The 25,491-nt window shown below is 47.2% G+C and overlaps 1 protein-coding gene across 5 annotated transcripts in view; it reads left to right on the plus strand.

The window, feature by feature from the left end:
• The first annotated feature begins 4,233 nt into the window (after positions 1–4,233).
• LOC135910779 (uncharacterized) overlaps positions 4,234–25,491 on the plus strand; it is a 38,161-nt gene continuing 16,903 nt past the window's right edge. For 2 of the 5 annotated variants that reach the window (XM_065442874.2, XM_070538486.1), the window contains exons 1-9: positions 4,234–4,459; positions 5,126–5,201; positions 7,239–7,324; positions 8,005–8,037; positions 12,485–12,586; positions 12,665–12,760; positions 15,478–15,531; positions 18,546–18,822; positions 22,710–22,879. In XM_065442874.2, the coding sequence (XP_065298946.1) occupies positions 4,334–4,459; positions 5,126–5,201; positions 7,239–7,324; positions 8,005–8,037; positions 12,485–12,586; positions 12,665–12,760; positions 15,478–15,531; positions 18,546–18,822; positions 22,710–22,879 (1,020 nt within the window). In that variant the 5' untranslated portion in view covers positions 4,234–4,333. The remainder of the gene's footprint in view (positions 4,460–5,125; positions 5,202–7,238; positions 7,325–8,004; positions 8,038–12,484; positions 12,587–12,664; positions 12,761–15,477; positions 15,532–18,545; positions 18,823–22,709; positions 22,880–25,491) is intronic. The other 3 variants (XM_070538483.1, XM_070538484.1, XM_070538485.1) reach the window with 3 other exon arrangements.

Genomic DNA, 25,491 nt, shown 5'->3' on the forward strand with positions numbered 1-25,491 from the left:
CGTTCGCGATTCAGGTGGCAACGCCGTAGTAGACACCGCGGTTTTGTCCACTCTGTACGGAGCGGTGGGCGAGGAGGACATCGAGGCACCGTAGCAGACGCCGCAGAAGAACGCCCGTCCTCCCTCCCCTCACCCCCCTGCCTCGCGCGCCACATGAGAAGGCACGCAACCTGGCCGCGTTCCTCGCTTGCGCACGCTAGAGTGAAGGCGTATTGAAGGCGTTCGCCGGCTCACCCTCGCACGCTTTCACCCATACGGAAGATCACGGCGACGGCAGAAATCCGCCTGGAGTGTCCATATAATTGGTGCAATAAAAGAAACACCGACAGCTCATACCTTTTATGTTAGATCGTCTCAGACAGATATTAAAAGGGCGAACCGAAAAAAATGGAGGCTTAACCTTAGCGTATCCTTAGCGTTTGGAGGCATCTTGACCGCATACACGCCCGGCGCAAAGACGCTGGTGTGGTTGCGGGCACAGAGACTGACGCGACGGCGGGCGCGCGCCGCTTCATCCCTGGCGTGACGTCACATATCACGTGATGCAGCGATGGTGGCGCCGCCGCCGCGTCGCGCGCGACGGCGCGAACCGAAGCGTCGAGGCCTCCGCCGGGCTGACGTCCGACGGCGCGATATGAGGCCCCATCTGCAGCCTGTGTGACGTCATCACGTGACGTCATGTCACGTGACCCCACTTCAGTGTCAATGGTGGCCACCGCCGGGCGTCGCGCGAAGGCCCGAAACCTACGTTAATATGCTTCGCATAATAACAGGAGTTCGGCCCACGCAAGAGGCCGCGTTTCTACCAGAAAGCTCGCCTTCGTGCACAGCGTTCGCCGCCAGCGTTCCCCCGTATAGCATTACGGTTACATAAGCTGCAGTTGCTGGGAAGCTTGAGAAGCAGTCAGGGATCTTTGCATGCTATCGCGTTACACTCTTAAAAGCGACGCTTAAGCGTCCTCCAAATTTTCTCACGGGAATTCAGTCGTCTCTCGCGCTGTTGTTTTAGGAGTCTGGATAACATTTCGATTAGCTCAGTATGACACCCTGGAAAGCTTTAATGAGTAACTTAGTACAAAGGCTGTAATGAGTCTACACAGAATAAACACATCTCGCTGGTCACTCAGAACATTGCTTCGTACTTCGAATAAATATATACACCGTGCCCCGCATATTTTACGAAGGAAAACGGGGGAGAAAACAAAATGGCATGTATAACGCATGAAAAGTGGTAGAAAGTGATTGTTCAGTAACTGTTTTCGGAGCACGTAAGCAACCTACACAATTCAAATTTTCAGTACATGTCACTCAAAAAGGGGCCTTCATTTTTTTTCAAAATACCAAATATCTGCTGTTTTTCCTCTTGCCGGGAAACACATAATAGTGTAGCTCTTATTTAGAAAGAGCCTGAAATGAAATTGTCAGTCAGAAGTAGCACGTGTGTTTAGAAAGAAAATAAAGTCAATGTTCTATTGGACCGAAATAGCTCTGCACGTTAGATGAAGGTCACTTGCGGGAATATATCTACGAGAAGTGGTGATAACACAATGAAATTGGGCAGGTATACCTAGAAGAGGCTGATTAGATTTTTGATTATGATAAGATACTGAGGCTGTAACGCTATGTAGGCTGTTTCTGAACAAATATAAATAGTTCCAACATTTGATAATCTAATGATTTCATGCTCTAAGGCACTTAATCGTGGGGCATGGCTGATTATAATACTTTATTCTTACCTCACCGTGGCCCGCAGGTTAAATGCAGCATGCTGATTCGAATACGGATATAGGGTAAAAAAAAAAAAAAACTGGGTGTGATGCAAGTTGCGCAAGCTGACATTTGGTACAGCGGGAACGGCCCAGCGCCATGGCGTTCTCCGCAATACGAGCGTGTATGGTGAATCTCGCGCATCGTCCGCTACAGGGCGTCCCTAGAAGGCACAAAAGATAATCCTCGCTGTCCAAGCAGAATATGCGTAATAAACTAAAGCATTACTTATATGGTGAATCTGTCTTTTTTCTATGACTCCTCTCTTTATTTAGTTTCAGCTGTATATTTTGTTGGAATTTCCAGATTGCAGCCGAAAGTGGCCGCTTTCAAAAAGGAGGGGGGGGGGGGCAAATGGCATCCTTTGCCCACCCCCACTTTCTACAGTGCGGGGGGGGGAATACCCCCTGCCCCCCCAACCCCCTCTTTCCCTCCGGTAGATACGCCTATGGTCGAGCTGCATCCTCTTCTCGGGTCTCCTTGGCGCGTCCATCCCTCATGTATTGCTGAGCACGTCAGGCCTGGGCTCAGGGTTTAGCGACGACTTAGGGATCGGTAGACTCACGTTGTTCTAGATGGTGCTACCGTTGCATCTCTTTTCTTCTTGCTTTCCGTTAATGTAACATCATGGGCTTTTACATGCCAAAACCACAATCTGAATGTGAGGCACGCCGCAGTGGGGGACTCAGGATTAATTTTTATCAGATGGGGCTCTTTAACGCGCACATAAATCCAAGTACGCGGGTGTTTTTGCATTTCGCCCCCATCAATATGCGGCCACAGTGGCCGGGGTTTGTTCCCGCGACCTCATATGCTTAGCAGCGCAACACCAAAGCCACCAAGGAACCACGGCGGGTAGCTCGCCGTTCAGTGATTTCTTCCTTTACGGTTCAGCTTCAAGACCACGAAAAGGACCCAAACTGTTCGTACTGCTTCACTGCGAGCGATGAAGCACTGACTGTTCTTTCCAAGCGCCGATACAGAACTGCTTGCGTGCCTTGTTAAGAATGGCGAGCTGCAATGCAAGATTACCACCCAATTACGACTGGGGGAGAAGACGCGCATCCCCCACTCTCCGTCGCTGCAGCTAGGATGCGTTCGATGAAGCGGGCTTTGTGCTGAAAACCGCCTCCATCCTTCAGCCCCATCGTCGTTGTGACGGAACGAGTTCGGCGGGCGAACTATTGTGCCCGAGCTATCCAGCGCGGACCTGATCTGCTACGCATGAGCAAGCTGCCGCGGGAAAGCCGTTTTTTGTTGCTTCCCACGCGCGACCGGGACGCAGGACAACGAGCTACCCACCATGGCTCCGAGCTTCCCGGAACGGCGCCCCTCTGACGTCGGCGCCGTACATCGGAATGTGTGTGCCTATGTGTGCGTAAACTGTTCTGCGGAATGGCGCCCCTCTGACGTCGGCGCCGGACATCGGAATGTGTGTGCCTATGTTTGCGTAAACTGATCTGCGGGGCGGCGGCAAGTTGACAATGAGTAAACGAACGTTCGCGTCACCTTGTATCACGGGAGGACTGAGTGTATAAAAACTGCTGTGGTGCGAATGCTGGAGACACTTCTCTTGAGCAGTCATGTTGGACTGACATACTTTTTCTTAAGCAGTCATGTTAGACTGATGCACTTTTCTCAAGCACTGATGTTAGACTGATTTAAATACTGTAAATAAACCCATAGTCCTCGTTCTCGATGAGAAGCAGTTCTTCCCTTTATCAACGTCCTCAGCGTGGATAAGTTGGACGACGGCATGGGCCAGCTACCTTCGAATTCATGCCGGACTCCAATCTTGGCAACGGATCTCGAGCGATGGGATTGAGCCCCCAATCCTGACAGCCTCTCCGTGTGCCGAGTTATGTCAGGCGCTGAAGCCATCCGCTCTGCACCGCGCTACCTGTGCGAGTTGGCACTGCGGCAGCTGTGGCCATTACGTCATCTACAGCAAAAGTAAGGTAAAACAAAAGTAAGCATCAACTAATACAACGTTGCAACTTCATAGGCAAATCGGATACTCAAAACTGCTTTATGGACCAACAATGGGCATTGGGTAAGAGGGGTTCCACCCGTTGTTTTCACTATAACAATGTTTCCCAAGTAACTTGTGCGAAAACTTTAAAATATCCTAGTGCCACGAAGCTGGGCAGAACCAAGGCAATGCTGTATGCTGTGGCAATTGCCGCAAGTCAGACTATTTTTCGCATGTCGCCTATTAACATAATTCGTTATTTATAACCAACTTCTCGAATGTTCCAGCAGAAGTGCAAATGAATAAATGATAGACGATCCTGAAAAATCCTCGATCCAACATTCTGTTGCTCAATACGTGCTATATAAAAGTTTTTTTTCCAAGCCCAATGAAACGCCCGCGGAACGCGAGAAATCGCTTTTTCCGATGATGGAGCCGCGTATATCGCCGGTGTGAAAACGAAGCCACAATCGACTGCGTCGCTGACACGCGGCAGCTGTTTCTGAGGAAGAAGTAGAAGAAGATGTATTGCCGCCGCGGTGCGCCATTTCACCAAAGAACAAGGACAAGGTGTGCCTACGGCACTTAAACGGGATGATGCATCGGGGAAGCGTCAGTAACATATCAAACTACATGCCTGACACTCCAGAAGAGAGGTTACCGCCACGAAAAGTCGGCCGGAGTTCGAGGGCGGTTTTACTGGTCACCAGTGGCTGCTTGGTAAGTGTCAGTGTATGTATACGACCTGCTTGCGCTGAAAGCATCGCTTTGAAACTCTGTCTGTCTGTCTGTCTGTCTGTCTGTCTGTCTGTCTGTCTGTCTGTCTGTCTGTCTGTCTGTCTGTCTGTCTGTCTGTCTGTCTGTCTGTCTGTCTGTCTGTCTGTCTGTCTGTCTGTCTGTCTGTCTGTCTGTCTGTTCTTTCTTTCTTTCTTTCTTTCTTTCTTTCTTTCTTTCTTTCTTTCTTTCTTTCTTTCTTTCTTTCTTTCTTTCTTTCTTTCTTTCTTTCTTTCTTTCTTTCTTCCTTTCTTTCTTTCTTTCTTTCTTTCTTTCTTTCTTTCTTTCTTTCTTTCTTTCTTTCTTTCTTTCTTTGAAATCTCTGAACTGCTGTCCTATCTCTCCCGGTTCAACACTGCCCTATTTCCCACGTGTGTTATAATCAAACAAAGTCCAGTTGACGTCGCTGCCTTTTCTTCATCCCTATCTATTGATCTGTCACTCACCATAATAGCAGAAAGCGAGCGCTTCCTCCTGTTCATGTTTTACTTATGTACGAATATGAAGCCAATATAGACCTAAAGGTTAATCGACATCATACAACTGCATTTCAGGAAATCGTAACAGTGCTCCCGTAACCAGTGCGCTCTGTGCGTCTGCACTTATTTCCAGTGCTACAACTGCGTCTTCCTCTTCGCGGTGCCCAACGATTGGGGATTCGAAAAAATCGGGATGCATCAAACTCAAGGTATTACTTTTTTGTTGCTGCTGTGTTTCGTGTTAACAAGTGCACGCTATATATATATATATATATATATATATATATATATATATATATATATATATATATCTCACAGTGATTGTAGGTGTTATATTGACTTTACAGTTGCATTCACAGCGGTGTTTGCAGCTCATAAATAGTTACCATCATCGTTATCATCGTATCCACAGGACAGCGATAAAATAAAAGAAATGATTGAAGATGTTATAGCAGCTCAGCCACCACCGAGAAGGAAACGTTCACTTTGGAGAACGTTGGCAAGTCTGTGTAAACTTCTTGTGAGCATGCATCAAGAACGGCGTCTATTGAAGACGAACGCTTAAGAGCCGTGAAGGATTCTCATATACAATAGTTAGGTAGTGCTGTATTATACAGAAAGGTCACTGAAGCCTGAATAAGCGTACATGGAGACTGGTAACGCTTCTAAAATCAGCGCTCTGCTCTGACTGTCGCGGGGGTGGCCCGCACTGTACCATGGTTTATTGCAAATTTGGTAATAATTGCAAACTTTGGGGCGTTAGCAGCATGTCCAAAGGGGCTGGTTGGTTCATCTTTAGAATAACAAAACAGCGCGACACAACACGAGCGAGTAAAGAGCACAGGACAGAGCGCTGACTAGCAACCAAATGCTTTATTTGCAGAAGCAGAATATAAAGACGTCATTGAATGTGACATAGATATCCGAAAAAGAAGTTTCTGTTTTTTATTCTAAAGCTTTGGAAGTTTATTACGCAGTCGTTACGACTCTCACCAATACGTACGCAGTGTCTACTTGGTACCCGCAAAGCTAGCACTCACGCGAAATGCGCCATAAAGACATCGACGAAATGTGAGCGCTAAGACACCAGCGCTCTCAGACGTCTCGAGAGGCGTTTCGGAGCGCTCACTGTACATCCAGCTACAAGGCCAGAGGGTGTAGACTCTGCGGAACTGTCGCACATTTGGACCGGTTTTGTACAGCAAAGGTTCGAAACCGTTGAATTTCGGAATTGTAAGGCTTGCTTTGCAATATAATGCAATATTACCTATACGGACGCGGTGTTCATGTGGCTATGGAACTGGTTCCTTCATAGTGGAGATAGATGAACCGCTAGCAGCGCCATCACAGGTTGAATTAAGGTGACGTTTACTGCACTACGTTTGGTCTGTCTGTGTACAGAACATGAATCAATCGTTACAATCAACTTAGCGACGAGCCATTGCTCACTCTGCCGGGCTTCCAGTTTTCACTGACGCTTAGTGGTTATTACGCTGGGTGGCATCAATGTTCCCAGGACGACCGTGCACCATAGTTGGATCAAGCTGCTTCCGTGATACTTTTCTAAGATTATATAATGATTGGCTCAATGGCAGTGGCGATCTGCTGCTGGGAAAGAAGTCTCATGTTTGACACACATCGCGGTAGTCCAGTAATTATAGCGTTGCACTGCTGATCTCGGGGTCGCGCCTATTGACATTTTGCAAAAAACCGCGCCGACGAATAGGAATACGGGATGACGTCAACACGGGCACTGTATTCCTGTAGTCCTGCTATCTACGCTGGTTTTTTTTTTTTACAGCGAAGCATTCTTGTCGAGTGCATGTCACTGTAGCACGGTTTTCCCCTGTCATCTACCATCTCGCTAGCAGTTCTCGTGGGCTTATCCCGAAGATAACGCAGTCTAAAAAAAATTTGGGCCGATCATGGAAGTTGTGCAGATCTCGGCTCCTCAGATCAGGCTTCCCTGAAAAGCGCGCCGAGGTTCTTCCACAAGTGGCGATTATTCCTGCCGTCTGTCTGACGGTTTGACATCTGTCTGACCTGTTTTTTTCTGCCATCTTTCACAGCGTTCTTAAATTAATAAAAAAAAACCTTTAGAATTTCTGCAGTGCTTCGCGGAATCGAAGTCTCTTCACAGGATTTCATCACGCTGAGTAGCTCGATGCTCTACGGTGCGCTGCCCCATAACTGCCTCGTTGGTGGGGGTTCCTCTAAATGGAGCCGTTTTCTCTGCGCTCTTGCAGGAGAACTGGCGCTCAACACTGTGTACAACATCGTGCTCTTCACAAACGCAGCCAGTGACGTCATCCTCATATTCAGCATTTATTTTGTGCGTATGCTTTCTCCCTCCTTTCTTTTGTGTCGTAGCTGCTTCTCCTTTTCTACAAGAAAGACTGCATAACTGCTTGACATGCTGTAAACGAAGAACTTGCCCTACATGTTAATGTAACACGCTCGACTGTATACTCTGCGCAAGACGCTGTACTTCGAGCGTCCTCTGAAGAAATTTGGCGTCGTAATTAGGCTGTCGAATCGAATCCCGTCACTTATTGGTAGGAAAGTGCACGTATGTTATCTGCGGTCAATTAAAGGCTAATGCTATTGGGGAAAAAGAATATCCGGCTAAGTGATGGGCGACCACCGAAATATCAGATCTCAGGTTTCACAATATTATTGTTACAATACTTATTTTAGTATTTAAAAATTTAGTTCTGGGTAACTGATTTTTTTTTTGTTTTCGCTGTGTGCTCTTTAGTTTCACTCATACGTCAGTTTCTCGAAAGTAAGGAGCTATTTTCTTGAATATTCATTAATACTGCAGGGGTACTTTTGCCTTAACACTTTCTTGGGGGGTGATTTCGTGAATGTCTGGGTCTTCCTGTACAACTCATTCAGGTGTTGAGGGTTTGGCTCAGATGCTATATACATGAACATAGGATTCCATCAGTGGAGGCCCAAAATCAATCAGGCAGGCCTAAAAAGGTTTACTCTCGTTTTTTCCATTTTCAGAAAGAGTGCACGCATGCAGATTCCGAAGGTCGCGTAAGTATATACAAACGAAATTGGGGCTATTCTTAACAATTTTTAGGTGACAAGACAGATGCTGGTAGCCAAAAGTTTAAATCAGGTACTTAATATTGTATTTAAGGCGTGAAACAAATACTTGAAATAAGAATCAAGCAAGGTCAGACGGAGCACTTCATTGGTGCATTTTGATCGAAGTACATATTTTCGCGTCCTAAAGAAGAATACTGCTGCACGCTAAATACTGTCTACTGCTGAAGTGCCGACATGCCTCTGGGAAGGAGGAAATGGGCCCCAAGCGTGGATCCTAAATAGCGCTAAACAAACAAGGCAATCCTTGAAAAAAGAAAAAAGACTACTCCGCTCTTCCAAGAGACATTCGCCTTTCGAACAGCCTTCACAACCCCATCGCTTACGAGAGGGACCAAGAAAATTTCCGGCGTCTTTTCACAACGCATTTTTCGAACTCTGCATAATCTACGCGTTATATTTTCTTGCCTTTTCTCGTTATTAATGTGCTACTATCCATTAAATAATGTTTTGTTATAGCCAAATACATTCAGCTCGCTCTGTAATTCTATTGAATATATTTTACTTAAATAAAAAATAAATAAAAAATAAATAAAAATAAATAAATAAATAAATAAATACATAAATAAAACACGGCGTTATGTGCTGTCGTTCTTAGGTCCGTACCTGTGTTTTTTACGCTCTTTAAAATCCCAGAATAAACAGTAGCCTCGCAACACTTGGTTTTATTCACATACAAAAAATTATGTTATGATTAATTAAGGTTATGAATATATCGTGAAGAACAAACAAAGTTAAGTTCTAAACATGCGCACTGCAGCTTTCTACGACCATATTGTCTAGGGAGTGCAGCAGCTTCCTATCGCCGAGGGTGGAGCACAGGAAATTTCGAATCATGCAACGCTTCGGAAAAGGGCTTTCGGTCTCACAGTTTGAGATTGGAATAATCAAATATGTCCCAAGCAAAATAAAGACATTAGAAAAAGAAGTGGTCAAAATGTGTGTTCGCTTCAACATTTTTGTGAGGTCACGAAGGTTACTATATCGCTATGTGCAGTTATGCGAGAGCGATAAACTGTGCGACCTGAGCAGAAAATGTCGACTCAAGATCGACTCGGCGCATTTAGACGAATTCGTCAGCCTGATGGATACTGCGTTGCACTCAAAGGCCTCCTTGATAGCTGGCAAAATCTGAAATTTCTCGCAAAGGACGGATAGCGAATATATGGACACTCAGTGCCTTTGCCCTTTCCTAAAAAAAGTTGGTACTTAGGGTAGAGATATGCGTATATGGGCGCACAGAGCCGACATACACGTCTATAAGATTTAGGAAAGATGTAAACCAGGCTTCTGAAGCGCGTCACTGCCTCGTGTTGTCAAAGCGCTTCAAAAATTTTCGTTCATTAGGTTGCCGTGAAGCACTTTCGAGTTTCGACAGCTTTTGAGAAGAAATCGTGTTTCGATCGACACGGCCGAGTGTTGCCAGTTTCGCGTTCACGTTGAGCCAGACTATGAAGAATATCTTCCATGTGTCGGAAGATGCACAACTCAGCATTGCGGGACCACATTGTAGTTCACAAGCATTTCGGAACAGAAATCTTTCTATGTTGTTAGTCTCTCCAAAAAGTAATTCCATCACTTTGGCGAGGCGGAAAAGAACTCATACAACTTCTCACAGAGTGTAAAAAAAAAAGATTCACTTCCTCGACATGACAGTCTACACTCCAAGCCCCAACCGGGTTAAAAAAGTGACTGCCAGCATGGTATATAAATATCCAATGGGGCCTTCTTTATTTGCAGCTGGAGGCCCTCGTATTTTCAGTTTGGAGTTTAGTACACTCCAGCCTTGTTGCTGGCATCATCGTACGACTGGCCTCGGCAGCTGCTGATTGACATGGCGTTCTTCCAAAGAAGACAACACACGGATGTTGCCAGATGTTCACAAGTGTGCGATTCAATTAGTAGAAACTCAATGAAGATTTGGTGGACATCACCGCGTAACATGCACCGGATAATTACTGAATGCTAGCCAATGTACGGCGTGGAGTCAACAACGAAAGAACATTTGGCCTCTTTCATCTTCACAACAATCCACCTCCTTACGTTAATTACGTGCCATAATGTCAACAAACTCGCTGCAGGTTGACTTGGATATATGATGGACGTATTACGTCATCTTCTGTGAACCAATTGCGATACAAATTACGGCACAACTCATCTCATGATGACTGTCGATGTTATTGTGATTATCTCTCGAGCAATATAGAAACACACCATATTTCTGAAGTCACATTTATTTAACATCTGTAGTGGTCATTTTGACATTTTCATTGCTTCGGCTACATGCGACGTACTTCGGTATTGACATACCTACTCTGCTATGGTCTCATGAGCATGGTGGCATGACGGTGACTGACGAAAAAGAGATGGCGTCGATGGAACGACAAAGGCGGTGTTACTACGATGGTATGGCGACAACGAGAAGACGCTTCCTAAATGGGAACGATGGTATAACGACGACACCGGGGCAGCGGGATGACCAGTGTACGGCGACAATGTCGTGACCACGACGGTATGACGACAACCTCATGAAGCTGGAATGAGGGCGATGACACGACCACGAAGATATGATGACGACGGTATTCCAAAAACGTATGCCTGATAGCAACTGTCTGACTACGACGCAAAGATGACGATAACAAGACAACGGGAACTGAACTGAATGAAGACAACCTCAACTGAATGGCGATAGTATAACTACTATATAATAGGGAAGGAGGAATGACGTCGATCGATTGAAGAAGGTGGCATGACGACGACAATGGGACCGCGTTACTGAATTCATAACCATGGTAAAGGCAGAGCCCGACGTCGATGACATGATCACAATGGTATGATGATGACACCGCGACGACAATGGTGTGACGGCGACAGGGCGACGGGAGTCGGATGATGAAGGGAGAAGGACAATGATGGGAACGTCGGCGTCACTATGATGTGTGATAACGAATACATGACGACGACTGCATGGCGACGACACAACAATGACGATTGCACGACAGCGGTATGAGGACAATGGGATGACGAAGAGTGTAGGACGAGAAAGGCGTAACGACGAATGTATGACGAAGCCTCTAGCCTCACGATGGCACGGTGATGATGGCATGACGAGAGTCAGACGACAAAACTAGTGACTGCGATGGAATGACCCCGATGGCATCACTACGGCGGTGTGACAACGGATGCAAGATGACTGTATGGCGACGATGGCGTTACGACGACGGCATGACGAGAGTCGGATGACAAAGCTTGAATGACGACGGTGCAACGACCATAATGACATCACGACCACGAGCACCTACAGGCTCGATCTATCAGCAAACTTTGACCACTGGGTTGGTGCAGAAGGCATGGCGACGATGGCCTGACGAGAGTCAAAAACCGGAATGACGACGATGAAACGACCACGACGGCATGGCTCTGGGTCGGCGTAAGAGAATGTATATATATATATATATATATATATATATATATATATATATATATATATATATATATATATATATATAGATAAATTCAACATGACTGAAGTTTGCAAACAATGCTAATCACATTAAAAAGTATAATAAAGGCGCGGCGGGTGTCGTTGCAAAAGAGGAGGAACATCCCTGCAGTGCGCTGAACCTGACAGTGAAGCTACTTCGTCACTGACGTTGTTGCCGAGGGGGTGAACCTTCCTTTCTTATATGGGTTAAGGCCAGGTTGAAAGGTTGCTTGCGGACGCTGGTCGAGCAAAGGAAGATAGCCTCTAGATAGATTGTTTGCTTATAATTCAACTACTACTAAACTTATTTTAAGAATTCCTGTGGTAGAGCGTTCCCTGCACGACGCGTCACTACATTTATTGTGTAACTGAAATTCGAGGCGGGGTCCTGACGAGGCACCCTTTTGACTTGTTGAGGGGGCCGTCAAAGAAACCTTGTATATGGGGCCCCTGTCAGACGTGGGCCTGAGCCTGCAGATACTTTAGCCCACGGGCTAATCTGATCCCTTTCCCCCCGCCCCCTTGCGTTATGGATCCGTCAGTGTAATGAAGCTGCACAAATCACTCACCGATCGATGAAAAATGGTATTAAAACACGTAGCGTATACGCTACGTGTTTACGTGGCATATATACGTGGTATATACACTTACATGGCATATGCCACGTAAGTGCCACGTAAGTGTCCACGGAAGTGCCACGTAAGTGTCCACTTACGTGGCACTTCCGTATGACACTTCCGTGGCGTATGCCACGGAAGTGTTTGAAGGTCAGCAGCATATGGTGCGTGTCTTCAGTATTTGTTCAGTCTCCAATAACGGTCTTCTGCTTTCACCCCCTTAGCAGCTCCTTTGTCTTCAAGTGAGTCGCCTGTAACCACTGTACTTGCGCAGAACATCATCGGAATATTGAAAATGTTCATCGCCTGGAACGCCGTCACCATCTTCCTCTGCTGGATCGCTGCGTGCATTCAAGTTCATTACAGGTACAGCCAGGTGAGTACATGTTATATCCGTCTTCATTATGGGTTATTTGCATTCGCTCCTTAGCGGATTCTGTCATGTTGTTCTCAGGTACTTCAAGACGCTGGTGATTCGCCCAACGGCAGCCTCGAAACGAGGGGACCCAATGTGTTTACGGTCAATGAAGATCACAAACCGCACGAGCAGGTAAGTGGTGCTAACAGACGCACGAAAAAGGAACGAAAAAACAAACAAACAACGAAATCTGCGGATCTCGGGCACTGTGGAAATCGCCGTTTTGCGAAGCATTTTGTAGGTACTTGGTTAACCAGCATTGCTTGGGGTACTGCAAGCAGCTGTCAAAGCAACAAGCGCGTTTGTGTAAATTGAATTGTTGTGGGTGTGGATCGCGAGCGAACGCGCGTGTGGCTGTTACGAAGAAACCGCTAAACTGCGTAAAGCGCTACGTGAAAGTGCTGGGGAAAGTGGACCAGTTTAGGAAGTAGTGGTGTTCGGCAAACTAATGCATCTTTAACGCGTACACGTCATTCTGACGTGAGAGTTTTCGCGGTTTTGTGAAGTCGCGTGACAGGCAGGTGAAGTGGGTGAAGCCGTAAAGCTTTTGACCAATAGCCGACGTCTAATGGCGAACAGGCGTCGAATCATACATAACTATTTTGTTCTTTCGTTTGCTCCAGTCATGCATGATCAGCGTGTGGACGTCATATCAGATGGTGAGCTATCGCGGTTTTCCTGACGTCGCGTGACAGACAGGCGAAGTGGTGGTGGTCCAAAAAAGTTTTTTTACCAATCGCGGAGGGCTGATTGCAGAATTGGAATACACAAGTTTGGAATAGCTTTAGGTTATAGCGCCCCAAGACAGGAACCTACCTGTCTACCTACGTACCTACCGCAAAGGGCCAAGAACGGGGAGAAGAATACTTCGCGTTTGTAAAAGAATCGGCGGATATCCCGCGCGCATCTGGGAAAAGGTGATAAGCGAGGCTTCCCTTGATGTTTACTGAAATGTCTTCACTTCTTCTTGATCACTTCTAGGTAGCCAAACGCTTCTCCCTCAATGCACTCTCTGGACTCATTTCATTCACTTCTTGGCACTCGACTGCATCTGTTGCCAACTTATTTTAATTTTTGACGTTGACGACTTCTTCACTTCTTGCCTCTTGTTCTGTGTGTATGTGCGAGCACCAAGTGACGCATACCCGTTATGGGGGATTGACCAAGAATGTTACAGCTCGTGTCACATGGCGAGGTTACACATATCCAGTGACCCGAGTTGTTGGCAAGGCAGCAGCAGTCAACACCCGCAAAGTGGAGAGGAGAGGTTAAGAAAGCTCCGCTTGATGTTGAGCTAGATGTTAAGCAGGAACCATCGGGGGATGACTGTCAGAGTAAAGCGATAACTTCGCGGTAGCTTTGTTGCGTTTAGAGGGGTAAACTTTTCGGTAATTTCGAACGCACGAAACAGGACATGAAAAGAACAACAGGTTTTTCTTTCCACAAACTTTAGAAGGATAGCAAAAATATCCTGTAATGTTTTAGTACACGGAAGTAATAATAACAGTAGACGACAGTGCACGCTGGGACCTATCTTCAAAAGTTTCTTCAGGATGCTGACATTCTATAAGAAATAACTACCTTCTTTATTCGCTCCGATTCGTAGCAACATTCAGAATTCTCATATACCGACAATGCAACCTGCGCGCTCCGTACTCTCTTGGGGAGGTTAGGCTGGTGTATTGTCCACACGCACCTGGAAGTTTAGGTTTTCGGATTGCGGATGCCATGAGCTCAATTACGTGTTGTGGGTTCTCTTTGGCAAGGACTATATCGGTCAACCACGTGGGCGCATTTAGATGTACCTAAATAGCGGGAATAGAACAGCCATAGGTGTGGATTCTCTTGTGCGACCCACTTGATACCAGTTCACAATGACACAGTATGCTTACAACCTTCATTCATTCAGTGAGAAAAGGCTTGGTAAATAATTGAAAGAAAGGCAGACCCATGTTTATTTTCTGAATTTATGTCGAAATCCCAGAGCCGCACGTAAATGTGATGTGACGAGCTCAAATTTTGTTTTGGTGTATAGGCCGTTTTCGGCGTCAGATAAATTCGCAAGAGCCGCTAGGTTGAGCCTTTGCTTTATTCAAAATGCCATGTGGACTGTGGTGTTTTTTTAGTGAAAAACAGTTAACTATTGATATATGCAAACGTTGTCGAAATCCATGACATCTTGGCGAGCCAGTTCGAGGAGGAAATTCAGGCGCAATCCAGATTTCGTTTCAGCATTAATTTTTTTGCCTTGCTTCCCGCAGAAAGAAGCGGCTTTTTGCCGATTGTTAATTGTAATGTACTAATACTTGTATATTTAAGAGTTGAAATTTTCCGCCTGATAGAACATCTAGTGAATGGATTTATTTGTCAGAAGCAACTACAAATTGTTACTCTAGGAGAGCGTCAACTTGAGCTGTGCTGCCGGAGAACATACCCTCCTGGAATGTGACAGCATCACGGCCTTCATTGAAACTAAGAGTCAAGGAAAAGAAGGAACTTCTGGGGATTATTTCCTCGCCAGAATGAGACAGAAAGCCAAGTCAAGCTATTTTTTTTTGCTGAGAAAAGCTACTGGGCAGTCAACCAGCCTGGACACTGTCAAATTCCCCCTGATTGTCAGCTCTGGTGGTTGACATGGTGGCTACGCTCGCTCCAATTGGCTCAAAGCGCGAGCATGAAGGAATTTGCCAGTGTTCACATATCTTGATCCACAAAGGAAGTGCTGTCGTGGTATGACTGCGTTAAATTTGTTACCCTTGCGGTATTTTTTAGTTATGGCTGTGACATTAAAGTGCAGCGTCACCAGCTGGGTGCTGCTGTCTATTACACCGTTATACTCCTCATTACAGAACCGGCATTTTTGGAATATTCTCGTGTTGGTCACAGCGATAGCAAGCGTGAGGGTAAGTATAGAGCAGTGAGCATGTAAAGTTTATGTTCGTGGTTTGTGAATTGTGCCTTTTTTCGGAAAGGGAATGCACCTGAAAAATAAGACGTGCAAGACTTCGCATGGCTCGTTTCTTCGATGATGTCCTTAACAGCCGGCCACAAAACTGTACGGGCAAGGGAGGATGCGCAAAAAAAAAAAAAAAAAAACTGCATCCATGTGAAGCCTAAGCGCGTAACCTAGCATGGAATGTTTTTAATCTCGAATATAGTTCTTGAGACGTACACCAGCGAGCAGAAATTTGCAAATAGAGATCGGGCGACAAAGCTGATTTTCTCGTTGATTTTCTCGTACCATTGGAGTACATATTGATCCATTAGGTTGAAAGCGCCATGCTATAACTGAGCAGATATTTGCATTTGTGGTGAAAAACGTGTCCTGGGAACTTTCGTGGCAGACTTCATATCACTTTGGAGATGTGCCGCAGTTACGCTCAGTTACACGAGAAAACCCAGCCACAGCATACAGTTGCGAGCAAAACTGTGATGATAATTGTTGCCGTTAAATTATCTTTCTTTCTTTCTTTCTTTCTTTCTTTCTTTCTTTCTTTCTTTCTTTCTTTCTTTCTTTCTTTCTTTCTTTCTTTCTTTCTTTCTTTCTTTCTTTCTTTCTTTCTTTCTTTCTTTCTTTCTTTCTTTCTTTCCATAAAAAGCGAGGAAGTAAAGAAAAAGAAGCCACAGGAGCTGCTTGAACGACTGCCAACCCCCTGCAACATCGAGTTGGCAACAATGGAGCGAGTCAAACTTCCGTGCACGGAGGAAGGAAACTAAGGAGAGGCCCTGACGTCACTCTTTGTGAAGCAAAAGTGAAGCCGGAAGTTGGCGTTGCTCATGGCGATGCTCCGCCTTTTGTGCAACCCTCCTCTCTTGTTTACATCTTTCGCGAAACCACGCCGCGCTGCGCGTGGTCTCGCGCGCGGAGCGCGCGCGCTCGCGCAACATCCGGCAGAGCACGGTGCAGGTAACACAGCGCAACAAGACACGGTGACTAACGCAAACCCGCCCACACAGCGCCTTTGCCACGGCACGAAACCTACCAGAGCAACACGTGTGAGCGCTCAAAAAATCAGAACAACGCCTCCATTGTGGCCCAAAAGGCGTGGCCATGCAGCAAAAAAAATACAAAAGCAGCAAAAAAAATGAGAACCTATACGTCATTTCCGCCACACTTTTCTCCTAGCGCGCGGAGGGGGTAGGGCCTCTCCTTAGTTTCCTTCCTCCGTGCTTCCGTGACACATGAACAATATAACTACCTCAACAGTTTGATTTCTTGTGCAAATAACGATAGTTTCTCCCGGTGAGCCGTCTGAAGTGGCTAAACACGGTCTCATACTAATAAGAATTATAAAAAAAACAGCAGATGTATGCCAATATGAGCAACTGATACATCGAAGATATCGTAGCTGTACAAGTAATTTTCCCTCTGTTGTACAAAGTGTCTTGTTTGTTGGGTTCTTACGATATGATTAATAAAGATCGGGCCCCTCTGTTTCCTTTCTTAACGTTCATTACATTAGGAGGGTCTTGAATCAGGCAACATTGATTCATTCAGGTATCATGTATGTGTTTATTGACCAGTTGGCGTCACCTAAATGGATCACATACGCGTGACGCCTGCGGCAGACAGAATGTTACACATCCGCCGCCTTGGTTTATGAGTGGTGGCGCTGGCTAATGCTCCTATAGGGTCAGTTCTAGTAAGTACCCCAAAAAGTAGACGGGAAAACGGCGCCGCGGTAGCTCAGTTTGTAAGAGCATCGAACGCGTAATGCGAAGACGTGGCTTCGTTTCCCACCTGCGGCCAGTTGTTTTTTCATCTGCTTTGATTTCTATTAACTTATCATTTCTTTAACCCAAGTACAAGTAATTTTCCCGGTGTTGTCCTTGTTGTCCATGTTTCTAGATCTACATTATCCGTGCCTGCGCGCTTGTTGAACTGTTGTTAGACGCTTCACACAGAACTTTTTTGTGCGTTAGTATAAGCAACGTAAAGGGGAAAATGCGTACGCGTGTGAAGTGTATGAATATATATATATATTACACACATGCCTATACCATGAGACAGCGCTGTCACCCTTCACACACATGCACCTTTCCCCCCTTTACGTTGCTAATAGTAAAGCATACAAAAAAGTATTTACGAAGCGTCTAACAACCGTTCAAGAAGCGCAAAGGAACGCATACAATAGATACAGAAACATGATCTTCGTGACAGCTGGTGCGACAATTTAACGAGCCGCGTAAACAAAAAAAAAATCACTCTTAGCAAGTATGAGCAGCTTTAACACACAACACGATGGACTCGTATACTCATGCACCGTAGCTAGAGCACCATGGTAAAGAAGCGGCAAATGGTAAAAGAGGCAAACCACATTCAGGACCGACACGTTGGACTGCGCTCAAACAGAACCGAAACATGGGTTGCCGTGATAACGTTACTGCTCAGCCGTGTAAACATGATCGAGTTCAATATTGCAGTGACAAAAAAAAAAACCGTGAAACCAAGAAAATTCCTGCCGAACGGTTTCGATCCATTAATGTATTTGCTGCCGTTCATGCGGTATACGGGGGAATGATTAGAACCGTGTCGCCGGTGAGTTTCTCCAAGTATTTCAGCACTCACCACGCAACAATTGTTTTTCAGCATACCTTGATGATTTGCCCACCACGCTTATGCGACGGGTGTTGCCTATTTTACTAAAAAAATGTGGATCAGAAAGAGAAGCACGAGATGCAACGCAGAAAACCATGGCGGACGGCTGCCTTCTTTCCCGAGGGCACTTAGCTGAGCCGCCGCCAGTGGCGCATCCCTCGGCGCGCGCTGGACCATTGCGTGAGGGCAATATTCGTGCATACGTTTGTTGAATTGCTTGAAGTGAGGTCTTCAACGTACTGACCCCAGATCTACTGTTGCCACAGGTTAAGGATAGAACATATCCTCAATAAACAATGACTTTTCGGGACGGGGCAGGCGCTGGTGCTGGTGTGGTGCTACCTGAGTTACCTGTCGAAGCTGGAACAGGAGGCGGAGGCCACCCCGGTGCTTTCACTAGACCCGTCAAGCAATTCGGTTGTGGATCCGCGCAACCCGTGGCGCTGGTTCCAGATCAAAAGGCGCTCCGCGAGCAGACCCCGTTCGCTCCACGGGCCCAGCGACGGTCACCAGAGTCGACGCAGCGGTGCCGGGTCACGCTCGCTCCTCGAGTGGCTAACTCCTAACCCCTGGCGATCCGTTGTGACGTCGAGCGGTGCGTTTTATTTTTTGACATACCAAAAGGGAAAGCGGGTGATGTGCAACACACACAGAGGTTATCATCAAATGGCGTACTCGAGCTTGGTCCACAGGCTCGCATATCGAAAGTAAGACACTCGTACAGCGGCGACAATTGGCTCGTGTACGTTTTAGAGCGCGGCTTTTAGGCACCCGTTCCTGCGGTGAGCGTCGGCGTCACACTTGGTAACCGAGCGAACGAGCACAGCGAATGATGAAAGCGAACGCGGAGCGCAGCGGGAGAGAGAGATTCTTGTTTGTGAAGGAAGAAACATGGGGTAAAGTGCAGCGCAGTAACTGTCTCTCAGATGAGGACACCTCAACCGTGCTGCACAGGGGGGAAGGGGTAGAAAAGAGTGGTGGAAGAAACAGGGAAGCAGCAGCAGCGGTCGAACCACCGTAGGTGTGGGGAGGGGCCTCAGAGGCGATCGGCAGGGCGATATCCTCGGCGAACACCAGAATCGCTCGGAAGTGGCGCTATGAAAGACGGCGATAGGAAGAAAGCGGAGGAGGAGGTTATGGCGAAAGCGTGAGAAGAAAAGCGTACTGCCGCGCAAGACAGGCTGTGCGACACCGATGGCTACGGAATGGCGCAGGGTAGCGCGCGTAGTCTGTATCGAAACAAAGCGTTGCATGAGCGGAGGGCTGTCTGCGGCGGCCGCTGGGAGTCGCGCCTACGCATCACCTACGCGCTAGACGCAGCGCACTTCGTTCCGTTTGCAACGTGCCGCGCGAGACAGATTGTCCGCGCCAACCGATATTTCGCGAAATGAAAACACCTATAGAGGTGAGCTCAAATTTCGCATTAGGGAGTATAGTAAGAGTCAGCAATATTTTTGTGGAGCGAATATGTTTAAATAACTCGAAGGATGCGCCTGCTTATAGGAGAGAGCATGTCGTGCGACGCAAGGCTCTGGAAGATGTCTACTGTTGCACAAGGTGGCCATGCAGTGGAAGCTGAACCTGCCGTCAGTCAATCAGAGGGTGAATCGTGCGAAGGCACGTGTCCATGCGTCCGAAGTTCGACATTATTGGTTATAGCGGAATCATCGTCTCCTGAGGGCGTTAATTTTGGAATCGGCCACTCTGTGTGACTGACAATAAGAGAAATAACAATAGAAAATGAAATGGATAGTTACTGGGTAGATACCAGACAAAGCTTCTGAGCTCAGCTAGAGCTATGTCGTCGATCTTTGCTTGCATTTCAAAACACACAGGGATAAGAGCGCGAAATCCATAATTGGGCGATGGTCCTTGCCTACAGTGCCTAACTGCCCTTTGAATATTTGTGTTTTGTGCTCGACATCATGACGCCATGGCAATGAGCGAGCCTCGGCGACTGCCCTGTACGAGTGATTTTATTCAATTAAGTGCGAAAGAAACCTTGAAGTGCTCTCAATAGGCAAGCGCTGAAACGATTTAATTGAGTATCTTTGTACTGCAAATAAATTGTCGAAATTGTGGGAGCTGTTGCCGCAAAGGGCGCTTTATATACGGTAGCAGCGACTTTGTGGCCAAGAAAGAGGTTGTGGTGCGGCGCAGGGCTAGCATGCATGGGACGGGCAAGCCAGGATTTGGATCTCAGGACTTCCCCACAAAATGTTTTCGCCACGGGCAGCGGGTATTTCATTTTGGATTCCAGGTATCTTTAAAAAATTCAGAGGAATTGAAGAATGACACTGAATAGCGAGTGCCATTTCGAGGAGAGCAGTATAGATATAGGGCTAGGCTGAACATGGGAAAAAAAGAGTCGACAGGAGCAGCTTCTTCTTTGCTCATATGCATCGTGCTACGTCTCCATACTGCTCGTAATAGATCACCAACAAGCCCAAGCTCCCACCTTAGCGTCGTAAACGGCATCTGCATTTTTTTCAATCGTCTTCAATAGCAACTTGATACAATGCTCTCGTGCTCTTCTCCAATGTGGCACGCGCGGCGGGCACGACACAGCAGGAAAGTCCTTTATGCTGCTCCTCATAGAGTTAGTTGCCGATATGACTAGAGAGAACTCTGGCGCTACGGTCGTTCCGCCATTACGCGAACGATGGTTAGTGTCTAGCTTTACTATGTAATCTTCGTGGTTGTAGCTTCAGCCCTTGTCGAGGCTTTACTTGATGCGCTTTACCTGCCTTCATTGACCTAAATTTTCAAGCAATAATATTTTTCTAAGTGCAGTAGGCAGTAACACTCTATGCGAATACATAACCTCTGCAAATGGTCTCACGCATAACGCAATATTTTGCAGAATATAGTTTGTTTTTAAGCCGCAAAGCCGTTTCAAGCCAGAAGAAGGATGTTTAGAGCAAATCAATCTACTAACCATCGTTCGTTGGCATGCTGACGGAAGAGCCATGCTTGCAGATCCCATAGACACTATAGTCGGTTACAGCCTAAGAATAAAATGTTATATGTACGTTGTCCAACTCAAAGATAATTTGCATTAGACTAATGAATTAGATTCGCCCAACTCCCTGGCGTCAAGCGGCAGTGCATGCTTAACAGTACTGTTTTCTCCTTACAAATCTGTGTTTGTGCAGCTACGGCCATATAACGTAAAACTATTTCAATCTTTTTTATTGCAAACTCTCGACGTCAAATTTACGTAACTGCCGACGCAAACACCGGGCGGTAACTCGCAGCGTTGTTTGAACAGGCGAATGAAATGCTTCGCTCGATTACTAGAGGTCACTTTTGTTTGCTTTCCAAGCGAAGAGCATCGGCTATCTTGACAGGCTTTTCTTACCTAATTGGCTGACCAGAGACGAGGAGCATGCATAAGGGGAGAGCGTTTCAGGGTGGCCCTGCTAGCGCCGTGAAAGTAGAAAACCTGACGAGAAGGTTCGTCCTAGCCTATGCGACTGGCCCGCTTCTTCTTGCTTAGCATTCGGTGTCTGGTAGAAAACCGCAGCGCCGTGCAACGGAAGGGTAAAAATGTGGCTAACCCGGAACCTGAGCGAAGAAAATTTGGCAGAGCGATATAATGAACGTGCTAAGAAGGCTCGACAACGTTGTGCTGCCACGCAACTTATTTTTATGCAGATAAATCTATTCATCCTACAAGCTCCCAGTAGCCAGTGGCAGAACGATCGGCGAACAGCCATCTTCTGTGCATTATGGAACGGGGCAGTCTGCGGCTAACCGAAAAACATTCAATTTTGTTTGGCAAAAGAATGCATCTTTCTGTGTACACATTACTTTGACGCGGCGAGATTTCGCGGTTTTGTGACGTCTTGTGACAGTCAATTGAAGTGGCCGTAGCCCGAAAACATTTGAAGCATTGCGGTGGGCTGACGGTGAAAAAGGCGCATAATCAGAAGGACTTATTTTTCTTTGTTCGGTTTTTAATCACGCCTCATCAGTGTATATGCATCATATCATATGAGGAACTTTGGCGGTTCTCCTGCCGTTGCATGACACACAAGCGAAGGTGGGAGGGGGAGGGGTGGCTGAAAAATATTTGACCAATCGTGGAGAGCTGATCGCACAAATGAAATAGAAAAATGGCTTTATGTCATAGCGCCCTGGTTTTGGGATGAAATGTGAGCGTCTCTGCAAATTTTACGGGTGATCCTGATGACGGTGCTCCTTCTAAGGGACTCCAGCTGGCTTGGCTCTCTTGCAGAGGTGAAGGGCAGATGCACTGCGTTTTTTGTGGGTGGAGCTCGTACTGTATTCTTAGGTTGTCACCGACTATACCGCCAGAGTTCCCTCTAGTAAATTGTGTAGGAAGCTTGATGCAGCTCCGTGCTTTAAAACCGTTCATTGAAATGATGGTACACGTGATACTAACCGAACTACAACTCCCGAAGTTGTTACTTTGCGCGGGTCGCATGGCGAGCACTCGCTCTGCTGGCTACACCGCAGAGCCCACCCCCGGTCCCGGGCCTCCGCGCCCCGGCGGACGCGCCAAGACTCGAAGCCGCGGCGGTACTGGCGGTGCCCCATCACTGGCCAGCGGGGTGATGCACCCAGCCACGCTGTACGACCCGACAGAGCTACGTAGCCTGAGCGGCCTCGAGGACCCGCACGAGCAGGTAGTATCATGTAGTATTGCCTCCTGTACGCACAAACGGTCAAGAATGGCACCGCCGAGCGGCGCTGTCGCACAGTCACTAGAAAAAATTTAAGAGTACCGCATTCGTTTTCCCCGCGCTGCTGACGCGTTCATTGGCCCAGCCGTACCACGTGACTTTGGGGGGCCATATACCTTCCAAGCGCCGGGCGGGCCAGCTGAGTCACGCAAGTTCCCTACGATTTTTTTTTTATGTTCCGATTGTCGCGCTCGCGTTTGACTGCAAGGAAATCATGCCTGGCTGCTGCGCCTTCGGATGCAGCAACCGAACTGAGTCTGGAAAGACTTTTCCCTAGATTCCGACCGGGCAAAATGACCGAGAGCGTCCTTCTGCGTGGTTACACAGTATCGGCCGGGAGAACTTCAAGCCTACAAAAAACACCCGCGTGTGCGAGTCATAAGTACACCTTGCTTGTGCTTTTCGGCACTGTTTTAGAAGATATTTAAGCGAAGTGCACGGGGTGTTAGCGATTGGGTATTTACAACAAATATGAAGAACATGCCTCTGCAGTTCTGATATCGCAAAGAGAAAGGCTGAGCTCTACGCCCCAGGGCCGCTCTATTCTTCAAAGACTGGGATACAACGCTCGACCCTTGTTCTGCGGAGACGAAACAGGCTTGTTGTCACGAGATTTGAGGGAGCACGTCCATGTCTCACCTATACCACGATATATGAGTGCCAGGTACCACGCAGGCCGCAGACAGGCCAGGACGAGGACTCTGCAGAAGCGATTCGGCAAGGATCCGGCCGCCTACTACACGGACGCAAGTGCAACCACTCGCAGGGACTTCTACGCGATCGCCGCAACCAATAGAGTCACCACGATAACCGCTACGGTTAAGACTACCTCGATATGCACAGCAGAGGCAGCGGCAATAGCGCTGGCGATACGAGACGCCGATTTTAAGGGTCAGTCGGCTCATGTGCTTACAGACTCGCAGGCAGCGTGTCGACTCTTTATGCGGGGAATGCTACCGCCCAGCGCCCAAAGAATACTCGGCTCACGACTGGTCCTGGACCACGGCATTACATGGTGCCCCGCGCACAACGGACTCGACGGGAACGAAAGGGCAGACCGCATAGCTCGAGGAAGCAACGACCGAGCAGCGGCCAGAACCCTAGAGGAAGCACTGTCCGCAGTGCGCGACATATTAGAGAATCAGAGGAGGGGGAGACGCACTTACGGCCCTCCGCACTGCAAACTAAATAGAAGACAAGCCCAAGACTGGCGTCGCATACAAACCAATTCATACCCGCACCTAAACCTCTTACACAAGCAGCACCCAACATATTACACCGCCACCTGCCCGTGGTGCGGCGCGAAACCCACGCTGGCCCACATAACGTGGGAATGTACGGCTCGGCCAAGCAACGTCAATTCACCTTTTCTAAGCGTCACATACTTCGTACGGCAGTGGGAGGCACTACTCGCAAGCGAGGATCAGGGGAGCCAGTTGGCCCTCCTGGACCAAGCTCAGCGAGCCGCAAGAGCCAGTGGAGCCCTGGACTGAGGGCCCCACCCAGACCTGCCATAACTCCGATTAACTGAGCAATAAAGTCTTTTCTCTCTCTTGCACGCTTGACGCGGGTACACGTGTACGCGTTTGTTGCTCAACGCACGCGGTTATTCCGTGCTCGTGGCACGCGAAGGCACACTTGTCGCGCGAGAATTCCGCGTCCTCACGTGCACCAGGTACTCGGATGATTTCTCCGCACACGTGAACGCGCTCTCGCCTCGAGTCACTCGACCCATATGGCACTTGTTTTTCGCAGATCGTGACGATCGCAGTCAATAAAAACATGGTCAATGCGAGGCCCATGATACTTCCTTTTTTCCACTTATCGTTTGCTCATTTATACATACGCATTTCGAGCTTGAAACACATGCTTTAAATTTTGAGCTTGTAAGGCGAGCACATGCAATGAACTGAAGTCAGCATACATATGTTTTATGTTGAAATGCTATGGTGCATACCCAAATAATGGTGTGCTTGATGCATAACAAGAAATACAAAACAACAGAACACTCAGTAGCTTTAGTTTGACTCTGTCACTATGCATGTTACATAAACCGCTCTAAAAGCACAAGAATTTTATACATCGACTATGTAACTTAGAAAAAAAAAAGTACTGCGTCACCAGCGGGCGTTCCTGCTTTCTTTTTCCACAGGCAGCAAATCTTCGCAGTCTAAGAAAACAGTCATAAATAAGTTGAGAAGAGTAGCCGCTCATGCACGCACTAGACAGCCGCGTTCATAAATCTCCATGTAGCAAACTCTCGCTCATTATCAGTGTACAGAAGTACACATACGTAGCTGTAATCACGCAAATGTCTCATATTGGCCTTCCACAAGATTTAGTGCGCAAAATGGTCATCGAAGTTGGTTTTTACGCCTGCTGTGCACAGATCGTCTTACGCGATCACGGCCAAACACCGGTGCGCACATGGAAGTCGCAGTGTGTCATGCGCATACGGCGGACGAAGTCGCCCGGCAGAATCGAGAACGCGGGGTATCCGTTTGCAAATTAAATTAAATGTATCCGATTTAGCTTGTGAAATTACACAATGAACG

This window comes from Dermacentor albipictus, chromosome 5, assembly GCF_038994185.2.
Source record: "Dermacentor albipictus isolate Rhodes 1998 colony chromosome 5, USDA_Dalb.pri_finalv2, whole genome shotgun sequence".
Lineage (NCBI taxonomy): Eukaryota > Metazoa > Arthropoda > Arachnida > Ixodida > Ixodidae > Dermacentor > Dermacentor albipictus.